We start from the raw sequence: 13,723 nt of genomic DNA on the forward strand, positions 1-13,723 counted from the left end.
ATTTTATTTGTGGGGATATACCAACCTAAATTTAAGTTTTGTTAAATGGTACCAAAAACACTATTTTTGGCGAGAAAGTCAGATTTTCGGCCTTTGACTTGCTTAATTATTCTTTGTATAGTGTGTAATATTCAATTGCTTCTATTACATTCACTTTCCTCCAGCTTCATCACTGTCACTCTGTGGCTCACTCGCGAGTTCCTACCAAGGCAAAGGCCGAAAATTTGACTTTCTCGCTGAAAATAGTGTTTTTAGTACCTTTTAACAAAACTTGAATTTAGATTGGTATATCTCCACAAAAAAATTAATGAGATATATCCTCCCAAAATGCCCTATTACCCTGATATATCCCCGCAAAATCTAACTTATTGTTTAGGTTTTAATGCCTGGAGATTCAATCCAAACACTTGATATCAACTCTAGCTTTTCAATTTGATAAATCCTCCAAAACAAATCAACTCGTGGTTTATTTTTTCACTCTATTAGGAACTTCAAAGAAAACATTATTTTTAGTTTAGAAATTTGAACCACAAAAGCATACTACCTCCGTTCTTTTTTAGTTGCAACGTTTGACAAATTGCACTATTCATGTTCTCTTATTTGACCACATTTATTGATTTATATGTTAAAGAAAATATAGTCATGTGGGGTCTTGTTTGATTCGTTTCGATGTAAGCTTTCATAATATCAAATTTTTATAATTTTTACTTACATACAATTAGAGATAAAACGATTTGAAATTGTACATTGGCAAGCGTGAAAGTCAAAACGTTGCAACTAAATAAAAACAGAGGTAGTATATTATAGTTTTACAAAATTCGCTTATGAATCAAAGCAGACATCAAATAAACTTTGATTGAAATTACCAATCCAATTGTCCTTTCGTGAACCCTAACATGAAGACCTTCGACAAAGGCAAATAATGAATCAAATTAAACAATTTACAAACTCTAGACCAATTGAATTTCACATCTATGACTTCTTCATAAGTATAAAAATTGTCCAACATCTCATTGAAATATGATAGCAAAAGAGTATATAATGATTAAAAATCCACACACAACCAAGCGATACAAATCTCAGACACAAAATAAAGCAACACATCAATAACAAACAACTATCTAAGTATAAGAAAAGATAAAATTAGACAATGACTCGAAAATTTCTGAAAATTACTTGAATAATACTAAATCATTTCTTTAATTGTTGAAGCCAATTGTGAATAACTCGAAAACATCTGTTGCAAACTCTAATAATATATTAATATAAGAAAAGATAAAAAGAAAAAGCTAAACATCAGGAAATTCGAACAAATGTAAAGTGAAATTGAACTTGAGAAACCTTGAAATTGATCAATCGAGTTAAACTGAGTAAGTACACGAGAGGATAATTAGGAGAAAGAAAATAATACCAACACATGCTTAGATCAACTGGTAAGGGAGTTGTTCTAGCTTAACCAGAGGTCTCGGGTTCGAGCCCTGGGAACGCAGCAGTGTATGTTGGGAGAGCTTTCCCCCCAATTGGGGCCTGACCCGGCTCGAATCCGGATTAGTCGGATCCAAAAATGAATTTCGGAAACCGGATGGGTTCACCAAAAAAAAAAAAAATGATATCAAAAAGCAATTATCTAGCTGAAAAAGTACTTAATTAAGAATCTACAAAACAAAATGTATCGAAATTAAACCTATTTTAACTCGATTAAAGTTGAAATCTATTCAAATCGAACTTCACCAAAATTCAGTTTATCTTTTCAAACATATATTATAAAGATGAAGACAAACCTAAATTACTATGAAAATTGGGGCAAAAAGATCGAATTGAAGCATAATCAAATTAGATCTAGGCTACTAGCGAGATATAGAGAGAACACATCATTTTTTAAGATTAAATCCGTCTACAATCAATCAAAGTGTGAGTATTATTTGCCATTGATTGAATTTGAAATCGAAGATGAACAATTTGTGAAATCAAAGATTAAGAGAGAGAAAGTGAGAGAGATGAGATTTGAGGTAAGCAAAATAATAATCAAGATATAAAATGAAAAATTTGAGATCTCATATACGCAAATTATGTTTTTAGAAAGAAATCTGACTATTCCCTAATTAACTTACTTTGAAAATCATAATTAGTACTTATTATTTGTTACTTTTTTCTTATATAAAGAAGGGCATATGTATTTGTTTCGCATCGTCAACCGATGTTAATGATCCTTTTTGGGACCACGGGAACAGATGTGAAGTATCAGTTATCCTTTCTTCTACTAGTGCACAATAGGCAAAAACTTTAGTTGCTCCAATATTTGTGAAAGTTGATCAGTTCAAAAACTCCGAGAATAGCAAACGATCTTCACATTTTACAAAACTTTCTAGTCGTAAATCAGGAGAACCAATTACTCCAAGTTATCTTAAAACTACTTGAATTTGTATGAAAACTTCGTTCAATTTTTTCCACTTATGTGGCTCCATTTCTTGTCCGTAGCTTATGAAATTTAGTCTTGAGAGAGAATAGGATGTCTTATTGTGATACTAACTTTTTGTTTGTATATTAGTAGCGAGCGATAACGTTAAAGTTCGAGGACGAACTTTCTTTTAAGGGAGAGTAGATGTAATATCCCAAATTTTTATAACTATTTTATAAAATTAATTTTGTTATAATAAGATTTTATATATATATAATTCTGAAAAATAAAGTAAAATCATAATAAATCAGATTTTTATGAAACTGTTTTTATGTATTAAATCAGATTTTTTTTTAAAAGAAATTTCGAAATCAAAATTTTGAAATTAAATCAGATTTTTATCTTTTGAAGAAAAAAAAAAATTGGAATTTGATTTTCAGATTTTTCGTCCAAAACGAAAAATAGAGAGAAAAGAAAATTCTGAAATTATAATTTGAGTTGGTTTTGGAAAAGGATTAGATTTTTGTAAATACTTATCTTTTAGTGAAACCCTAGATTTACATATATATATATATATACCCCCAAAACACCAAAAAAATTCTCACGTAATACACTTTCTTCATCTTTTTGGTAAGTTTTAAATTTCAGATCTAAAATCACCATTGTTGTGTTTGAAGGTTTCAACAAAAAAAAAAAAACTTTTAAAATCCGATGACTTGGCCGGAGTCCGGCGTCGGTTTTCTTCTTCTCTTCTTCTTCTGTTTTCTTCTTTCTTCTTCCTTCTTCCTTCTTCTTTCTTCTTTCTATTTCTTCCTTCCTCTTTCTTATTTCATTTGGCTTTGCGTGCGATGCTTCACAGTAGCTCCAAGATTTGATGTTTTTAAAATAAAAAAATAAAAAAAGAAAAAGAAAAAGGAATTACATGTGCATTAAAGTCCACGAGAGATTAGACTTACTGTAACATGAAAGTTGAAAAAAAATTTCAAGAAAAAATTTCCTTTCAATCTGTGACGACGCTGTCACGTTTTTTTTCAAGTAAAAGCTTTTTAATTTTTTTTTCTTTTCAACCTTGGTTATTTAACTTTGTCAACTATTAAGTATTAACCTTGTAAGCTTTGATTAATTTTTCTTTCGGAATATTATATTAAGTGACTAACATTAGGTAATATTATTTGTTGTAGACGGAAACTTCGTAGAAGGCGATTTTTGTTGATATTGCTATACTTGGGACGCGTTTGAAGTCATTTACAATGTCCATCAACAACTAGAATCCCGTTAGGAAATCTGCCAATGAATGTTATAGTGTTTATATTGTGTGTTTGTTGATTATCTATATTTTATGTTAGATGTATATATGTGACAGGAATGATATAGTACTTTCTATGACTAAAATTATTATTATTATTATTACTATAGTACTATTATCCCTGCGTATAATATATATGTATCTACTGGTATTGTTATGAATTTGGATTTATAATGTACCTAATTATACCATCGTATTAAAATTATGCTAATATTGACAATGTACTTAATGGGTATAACTAGTGTGTTAATGATGTACGAACGGTATTATAAGTTGAATATATTGTGACTCATGAGGCTCTAATGATGGATATATTGGTTACTATGAATTATGGACGTTGATTATATTAAGTGGCTAAGTTGTAAAAATATTATTGAACTAAAGATGTTCCCTAATGTTAATGTGATGTTTGATGTGTCACAACTTTTAAAAATCTATTAATCACGTAAAGTGGAAATTGAGGGAATTATCCTGTGGATTTGGATCCTCCATAGGTGATGAACAGTACTTGATTTTATTCTGTTACAACTCTTTATTGTCTTCCTCCTAATACTATTGGTGCGCATTGCGGATACCCATTAGATTAGTGAGGGGTGTGCACACTAGGGACGTTCTGCAAAACGATATTGGCCATTACTCTTAATTATCTGGGTGACGACCCATGTTGAAGTAGGTGGTTACTGGGATTAGTCCCGGCCTACTGACGTTCAATTCCCTTCTAATAAATAAATTGTTGTGTATGACTCATATAAACTTGAGTATATAAATTGATTTAATTATTATATACTTGTTGTATTATGTTATCTTGCTGCATTGTATTATATTTGTATGTATGTTATAAAAATTATTTTTAAAATATAACTATTATTATTATTATTTTACGGGATGGAGTTGTAATTACTTAGCTTTCGCTAATTTTTCTGTTTTGTTTTTCTTTGCTCTTTTCCTATTTATATTGTGCAGGTTGGTGAAAGGGACTACGTTGCAGGAATGAGTGAATTTATAGTTTTTAAGTTCACCTAGTTTAATAAAACAGTACTGTCATTTGAGATTGTTTAGTTTTGTTTGGTTAAATTAGACAACTTAGTTTGGTTTATTTTGATACTTTGGTGAGTTAAATTTTTATTTCTAATAATTAGCCTTGCATTTATTTTGAACAATAGATGCGGCGGTAACACCCTAAAGGTTTGGTCAGATATTTTAATGAAAAGTGAATATTTTATAAAGTTTTAGAACCAAAGTTTTGGGGTGTTACAAATTGGTATCAGAGCTTAGGTTATAATAAATAATATAAATTAGGAGTTAATAAAATTTGTTAAATAATTAGAGTCTAAGGTTAAATTATAGTAATAAACATTAAAATAAATTGTGAGAGTGGGATCGAAAAGGGTTTATGTGCCTTAATGTGAAAGCACTTATTTCAGGTGCTTATTAATTGTTTCTTTTCGTTCTTGTATGTTTAGATGTTGTAACTACAAGAAAATTTGTGCTCGGATGACCGACCATAGGATTTAGAAATTTATATTAAGGTCGTTATACTAAGTTTTTAGTAGTATTGAAATTCTCTAAGTTCCTATTATGTTTTTATTAGGAATCTTATTACTTGACTATTTGAGTTGAATAGAGTTTAAGTTCTTGTTATAATTATTGCTTACTTGTCAAATTGATGTTATGTGGAAGCATGCAAAGGTTGTCTTGAAATGTTATGATGAAATATAGTTTGGTTGAGTCATGTAATTTTCTTATGATGAAAGTTTGTATTGAGTAAATAAAACGATGTGCAAGACCATGTATGGGTGAATAGATGTAGTAATACCAATGCTAATGTGCAGGAATTGTATGCAAACCTATCAAGTATACACTAGATCTCGTAGGAGGACTTTTGAACAAATGGCTGAAACCCCTGAACAACTCTTGAGAGATTGAGATCTCTTGAACAACTTTCGCAACGTATGGGTTTAGTGTTACAAAACCAATTAGGGAATAATGGTGGAGAGGACCCACAAGCTGCTATGGCAAAGAAGTTAGCAACCCTTAAACCTCCAATCTTTGTAGGAAAGGAAGACCCCTTACTCTTAGAGAACTGGCTAAGAGACTTTGATAAGTTATTCACTGCTACTGGGACACCTGAAGCTCAAAAAGTAGACCAAGCTACCTTTTATTTGAGGGAGGATGCAGACACTTGGTGGGAGAGTCAAGGACCTATTGTTAGAGCTCAGGAAAACTTTAATTGGAATGCTTTTAAGGTTGCTATTAAGGATAGATTTTTCCCTGAACATATTAGGAGGCAGAAATACAATGAGTTCACTAGATTTAACCAGGGAGGTACTATGTCTGTGCAAGAGTATGCCCAAAAGTTCAATGAGTTAGCTAGATTTTGCCCTAATGTTGTGCCAGATGAGAGAGCTAAGGCTCAAAAGTTTGAGGATGGTTTAGCATTTAGAATTCAGACCAGACTTGGGGAGCAACTTCTGCAACTTTTCAGGAGCTTATGCTAAGGCTTCTAATATTGAGAGGATTTTGAGGCGTGAAGAGGAAGTTATGGGGAGGAATAAGAGAAAAGACCCACCTAGCAACCAAAATGACCATGGAAATGACAAGAAACCTCGATATGGGGGTAACAATAATAATGGGGGCAATAATCACACTAATGGTGGTGGTAATTATCAAGGGAATCGTAGCAACTACCAAGGTCAGGGGAGATCAAACCAGCAAGGATCCCGTACCCAGAACCCTACTTGTAGAAAGTGTAACAAAAGCCACCCAGGATTTACCTGTCAAGGAGACCCAATAACTTGTTATGCTTGTGGAGAGAAAGGGCATAAGGCTAATCAGTGTCCCAAGCGTCAGAATAATGGACAAAATGGAAACAATGGGGGAAATAGGAATGGTCATGGGCCTAATCAGAACCAGAATAACAATAACCGTCCCTACAACAACAACAACTCCCAGGGTCAGACTTCGAATGCTCAAGGGGGAACAATACTCAGCATAATGGTCAGAATAACAATCGAGCAAATGGAGGAAACAACAATCAGAACGGCAATGGAAATGGTGCTCGAGGCAACAATGGAAGAATCTATGTTATGAACCAGAATGAAGCAGACACCAACGCCAATGTTGTGACGGGTACTTTCCTCGTAAACTCTAACCCTGCTTACTTGCTTTTTGATTCTGGGGCGTCTCATTCTTTCATAGCTAGTTCATTTGTTGAAAAGTTAGGTCTAAAACCCTCAATCTTGTGTCAAACTTTCATTACAATACCTTCAGGAGAAGTAGTTCCTTGTAGTTCTCTATACCAAGACATACCCATTACCATATTAGGATCTGATTTGCCGGCTGATCTTATTCAGTTTGACCTACCCGACTTTGATGTAATATTGGGAATGGATTGGCTTGCTAAGTATAGAGCTAGGATAGAGTGTCATACTCAAAAGGTGTCTCTTAGGGGGCCAAAGGGAAATAGAATATCCTATCAAGGAATTGTTTCTAAACCTGGAGTCAGTATTGTGTCAGCCATGTCATTCAAAACCTATATTAGGAAGGGCTACCCATATATTTGTGCCATGTGAAGGATGTGAGTGTGGAGGATGGAGAGATATCTCAAATACCTGTGGTGAGTGAGTTCCAAGATGTTTTCCAGAAGAAATTCCAGGGATGCCGCCAGTGAGAGAAATGGATTTTAAGATTGACCTAGTGCCTGGAACTGGAGCTATTTCTAAGGCACCATATAGGATGGCACCTGCAGAGATGCAAGAGTTGAAAGTGCAATTGGAGGAATTATTGGAGAAAGGGTACATTAGGCCAAGTGTTTCACCTTGGGGAGCACCAGTGTTATTTGTTCGAAAGAAGGATGGAACCTTGAGGTTGTGTGTTGATTACAGAGAGTTGAATAATGTCACAATAAAGAATAAGTACCCATTGCCTAGGATTGAGGATTTATTTGATCAACTTAAGGGTGCTGGAATTTTCTCTAAGATTGATTTGAGGTCTGGGTATCACCAATTGAGAATTTCGGAGGAAGATATACCAAAAACAGCGTTTCGTACGAGGTATGGGCATTATGAGTTCACAGTGATGCCATTTGGACTTACTAATGCACCTGCAGCATTTATGGATCTTATGAATAGAACATTTCAGCCGTATTTAGATAGATTTGTGGTGGTGTTCATAGATGATATATTGGTGTATTCGAAGGAAAGAAGAGCATGAAGGTCATTTAAGGAAAGTTTTGGAGATACTTCGAGAGAAAAGGTTGTATGCTAAGTTATCAAAATGTGAGTTTTGGCTTGAGAAAGTTGCATTTTTAGGTCATGTGATTTCGAAGGAAGGTGTTGCTGTAGATCCATCAAAGATACAAGCAGTAACAGAATGGGTGAGACCTAGTAATGTGACTGAGATTAGAAGTTTCTTAGGACTTGCTGGCTACTATAGGAGGTTTGTGCAAGATTTCTCAAAAGTAGCTCAACCTTTGACAAATTTGATGAAGAAAACAACTCGATTTCAGTGGGATGAGAGGTGTGAGAAAGCTTTTCAGGAATTGAAGCAAAGACTTACTTCAGCACCAGTTTTGACGTTACCATCTGGATTAGAAGGTTTTGAGGTGTATAGTGACGCTTCTAAGAATGGGTTAGGATGTGTATTGATGCAACATGGTAAGGTGGTAGCATATGCTTCGAGACAACTTAAGCCTTATGAACAGAATTACCCTACTCATGATTTAGAGTTAGCTGCTGTAGTATTCGCATTGAAGATTTGGAGCATTATTTGTATGGTGTGTCATGTAAGATTTTCACTGATCATAAAAGTCTGAAGTATATATTTACTCAGAAGGAGTTGAACATGAGACAGAGGAGATGGCTTGAACTTATTAAGGATTATGATTTGAGATATTGTATCATGAGGGTAAAGCGAATAAAGTTGCTGATGCATTGAGTAGGAAGACTAGTCATTCGATGAACATGATGGTGTTATCTGAGAGATTGTGTGAAGATTTCAGGAGCATGAGTTTAGAAGTCATGGAGCAAGGGCAAGTGGAAGCTCAATTGAATGCACTATGCGTGCAACCCACCTTATTCGATGAGATTCGAGAGAAGCAAAGTAGTGATGAGTGGATGGTGAAGATAAAGAAAATGAAAGAAGATGGAGTTGTCATCGAGTTTGACATTGATGAAAATGGTGTTGTGAAGTACAAGGGAAGATGGTGTGTCCTAAGGATGAGGAGTTAAAAAGAAAGATTTTGGAAGAAGCTCATAATACGCCATATTCTGTGCATCCTGGAGGAGATAAACTTATAAGGATTTGAAGCAGCATTTTTGGTGGAAAAACATGAAACGTGAAGTGGCAGAGTTTGTTGCAAAGTGTTTGACGTGTCAGAAAGTGAAGATTCAGCATATGAGACCTGGTGGAATGATGCAACCTTTAGAAGTGCCGAGTTGGAAATGGGAGTCTATTTCAATGGATTTTGTGATGGGATTACCACTTACTAAGTCAGCTAAGAATGCCATATGGGTTATAGTGGATCGATTGACAAAGTCGGCCAGTTTATAGCAATGAAGGATACATGGAGTATGCAACAGTTGGCTAGTGCATATGTGCGAGAGGTTGTGAGATTGCATGGAGTACCAAAGGATTCGTTTCAGATAGAGACTCAGATTTTTGTCCAAGTTTTGGGAGAGGTTACAACAAGCCTTTGGGACATTGCTCAAATTTAGTACAGCTTTCCACCCTGCAACAGATGGACAGACAGAGAGAACAATTCAAACATTGGAGGATATGTTGAGAGCATGTGTGATAGACTTTGGAGGATCTTGGGATGATTATTTGCCAACTATAGAGTTTTCGTATAACAACAGTTATCACTCAAGCATAAAGATGGCACCGTATGAAGCATTGTATGGGCGAAAATGTAGGAGTCCTTTGTGTTGGAGTGACATAAGTGAGACGATGACTTTAGGGCCTGAGATGATTGAAGAAACAACGAAACAAGTTAGGCTTATTCAGGAGCACATGAGGGCAGCTCAAGATAGACAAAAGGCTTACGCAGATCAGAATAGAAGGGAGATGGAATTTGAGGTTGGGGAGAAGGCTTTGCTAAAAGTGTCACCAACAAAGGGGGTCATGAGATTTGGTAGGAAAGGAAAGTTGAGTCCACGTTACATTGGACCATATGAGATCTTGGAACGAATTGGGAAAGTAGCCTATAGATTAGCCTTACCAATGGAGTTAGCTAATGTCCATAACGTCTTTCATGTGTCTCAACTTCGAAAATATGTCCATGATCCTACCCATATCATTCAACCTGAAACCATTGAACTAGATGAAACCTTATCCTTTGAGCAACGCCCAGTTAGGATTCTTGATACCAAAACGAGAAGTACCCGGAACAAGGCGGTAAAACTAGTCAAGGTGTTATGGTCAAGTCAAACTTCTGAAGAGGCTACTTGGGAAGCCGAAGATGATATGAAAAACCGATATCCCGAACTTTCCAGCAGGTACGCTTGAGTTTCGGGGACGAAACTCTTTAAGGGGGTAGATGTGATACTAACTTTTTGTTTGATATTAGTAGCGAGCGATAACGTTAAAGTTCGAGGACGAACTTTCTTTTAAGGGAGAGTAGATGTAATATCCCAAATTTTTATAACTATTTTATAAAATTAATTTTGTTATAATAAGATTTTATATATATAAATTCTGAAAAATAAAGTAAAATCATAATAAATCAGATTTTTATGAAACTGTTTTTATGTATTAAATCAGATTTTTTTTAAAAGAAATTTCGAAATCAAAATTTTGAAATTAAATCAGATTTTTATCTTTTGAAGAAAAAAAAAATCGGAATTTGATTTTCAGATTTTTCGTCCAAAACGAAAAATAGAGAGAAAAGAAAATTCTGAAATTATAATTTGAGTTGGTTTTGGAAAAGGATTAGATTTTTGTAAATACTTATCTTTTAGTGAAACCCTAGATTTACATATATATATATATACCCCCAAAACACCAAAAAAATTCTCACGTAATACACTTTCTTCATCTTTTTGGTAAGTTTTAAATTTCAGATCTAAAATCACCATTGTTGTTTTGAAGGTTTCAACAAAAAAAAAAAACTTTTAAAATCCGATGACTTGGCCGGAGTCCGGCGTCGGTTTCTTCTTCTCTTCTTCTTCTGTTTCTTCTTTCTTCTTCTTCTTCCTTCTTCTTTCTTCTTTCTATTTCTTCCTTCCTCTTTCTTATTTCATTTGGCTTTGCGTGCGATGCTTCACAGTAGCTCCAAGATTTGATGTTTTTAAAATAAAAAAAAAAAAAAAAGAAAAAGAAAAAGGAATTACATGTGCATTAAAGTCCACGAGAGATTAGACTTACTGTAACATGAAAGTTGAAAAAAATTTCAAGAAAAAATTTCCTTTCAATCTGTGACGACGCTGTCACGTTTTTTTTCAAGTAAAAGCTTTTTAATTTTTTTTTCTTTTCAACCTTGGTTATTTAACTTTGTCAACTATTAAGTATTAACCTTGTAAGCTTTGATTAATTTTTCTTTCGGAATATTATATTAAGTGACTAACATTAGGTAATATTATTTGTTGTAGACGGAAACTTCGTAGAAGGCGATTTTTAGTTGATATTGCTATACTTGGGACGCGTTTGAGGTAATTCACAATGTCCATCAACAACTAGAATCCCGTTAGGAATTGTATGTGCTATGTGTAATGCATGTGGTTATGTGATTCTATATTTATGTTAGATGTATATTATGTGACAGGAATCGTATAGTACTTTCTATGACTAAAATTATTATTATTATTATACTATAGTACTATTATCCCTGCGTATAATATATATGTATCTACTGGTATTGTTGTTATGAATTTGGATTTATAATGTACCTAATTATACCATCGTATTAAAATTATGCTAATATTGACAATGTACTTAATGGGTATAACTAGTGTGTTAATGATGTAGCGAACGGTATTATAAGTTGACATATATTGTAACTCTATGAGGCTCTAATGATGGATATATTGGTTACTACGAATTATGGACGTTGATTAGTATTAAGTGGCTAAGTTGTGAAAAATATTATTTGAACTAAAGATGTTCCTGCTAATGTTAATGTGATGTTTGATGTGTCACAACTTTTAAAAATCTATTAATCACGTAAAGTGGAAATTGAGGGAATTATCCTGTGGATTTGGATCCTCCATAGGTGATGAACAGTACTTGATTTTATTATGTTACAACTCTTTATTGTCTTCCTCCTAATACTATTGGTGCGCATTGCGGATACCCATTAGATTAGTGAGGGGTGTGCACACTAGGGACGCCTGCAAAACGATATTGGCCATTGCTCTTAATTTATTGGGTGACGACCCATGTTGAAGTAGGTGGTTACTGGGATTAGTCCCGGCCTACTGACGTTCGATCCCCTCTAATAATTAAATGTGACGTTGTGTGCATCATATAAACTTGGAGTATATAAATTGATTAAGTGTGTTATGTACTTGTTTGTATTACGTTATACTTGTCTGCATTGTATTATATTTGTATGTATGTTATAAAAATTATATTTAAAATACAACTATTATTATTATTATTTTACGGGATGGAGTTGTAATTACTTAGCTTTCGCTAATTTTTGTGTTTTTGTTTTTCTTTGCTCTTTTCCTATTTATATTGTGCAGGATTGGTGAAAGGGACTACGTTGCAGGAATGAGTGAATTTATAGTTTTTAAGTTCACCTAGTTTAATAACAGTACTGTCATTTGAGATTGTTTAGTTTTGGTTTGGTTTAAATTAGACAACTTAGTTTGGTTATTTTGATACTTTGGTTTGTGAGTTAAATTTTTATTTCTTAAAATTAGCCTTGCATTTATTTTGAACAATAGATGCGGCGGTAACACCCTAAAGGTTTGGTCAGATATTTTAATGAAAAGTGAATATTTTATAAAGTTTTAGAACCAAAGTTTTGGGGTGTTACACTTATATCCAATGAACCAAATTACACCGGAATCGGACATTCCACACACTTACACGATTTCGATAAGATGTTGTTGCTCTTATACCAACTTTATGTGAAACTAAATCCAAGTCTCAATACTTAAACTGAGTTTTATGATTGTCAAAAAAGTAACAAAAGGACTCGAAAGTCTCGATTTTGAGGGTGTTCTGAGGTAACAATTACAAGGAAAAAGCACAATAACTCATGCTAACAATTTCGAATCACTCTTCTAAACAAGCAAATGCTCAACTTTCAAACTCAAACAATATGACTTAATCATCTTAAACGTGCCTCATATATATAAGCAATTTTAAAGCGCTCCTAAATCCTAATCCTACCAAGAATATAATTAAACAGCTTCTAACAAGCTTTAAGGACGTAAATTTTTTCCTAATAGAATAGGAAAACCTTGAAAACAAAAGACTTCTAAAATAACTAGACTCGCAATTATAGCATTCTGACATCATCAGAGTTCTAACAAAATTATACTTCTAACATAGTTAGAGTTCTAACAAGATAAGAGTCTTAATCATACTAGACTTTTATGAAATAATAACTTGGACTTGTAACAAAAGACCTAAATGCATTAAAAATTCTGGAATAAACACAATCGCAACAAAACTAGGAAACTACGAAAAATTTAATAAAACTAAGATTCTTCAAAAAGGTTGAAATCATCCTTAATTCAAAACACTGCCAGAATGTTGTTTTTATTTTTAGGGTTCATCTAGTGGGGGCTAGGACAAAAAACATTTTCCTGCAAAATTATTTTGATCTTATTTCCAATTTTATATTATTTGATTTGTAAAGGAGTATAATATGTCCGAGGAGTAAAATTACTCTGCCAAATGATGGAACCATTTTCCTTTCGAAATGAAGGAAAAACTACTTTTATTCCTTTTTCTTATATTCCATGTACTCCTCTTACTACCACCTTACTTTCCCATTTATTTTCCTTTTGTTAATCGAGAATAATGAAACAAGATGCTTTACAGAATAATAACGGAAAATATGCTGCATG

At 33.5% G+C, this 13,723-nt stretch overlaps 1 protein-coding gene across 1 annotated transcript; it reads left to right on the forward strand.

Annotated features, from left to right (window-relative positions):
* Window positions 1-5,627: 5,627 nt before the first annotated feature.
* Window positions 5,628-7,276, forward strand: LOC130590476 (uncharacterized). Its single transcript, XM_057392925.1, has 2 exons — window positions 5,628-6,161; window positions 6,903-7,276. Exons 1-2 carry the CDS (start codon window positions 5,657-5,659, stop codon window positions 7,274-7,276), a joined length of 879 nt encoding a protein of 292 aa, XP_057248908.1. The 5' UTR covers window positions 5,628-5,656.
* The last annotated feature ends 6,447 nt before the right edge of the window (window positions 7,277-13,723 follow it).

Source organism: Beta vulgaris, chromosome 2 (genome assembly GCF_026745355.1).
Source record: "Beta vulgaris subsp. vulgaris cultivar EL10 chromosome 2, EL10.2, whole genome shotgun sequence".
In the NCBI taxonomy this organism is placed as follows: domain Eukaryota; kingdom Viridiplantae; phylum Streptophyta; class Magnoliopsida; order Caryophyllales; family Amaranthaceae; genus Beta; species Beta vulgaris.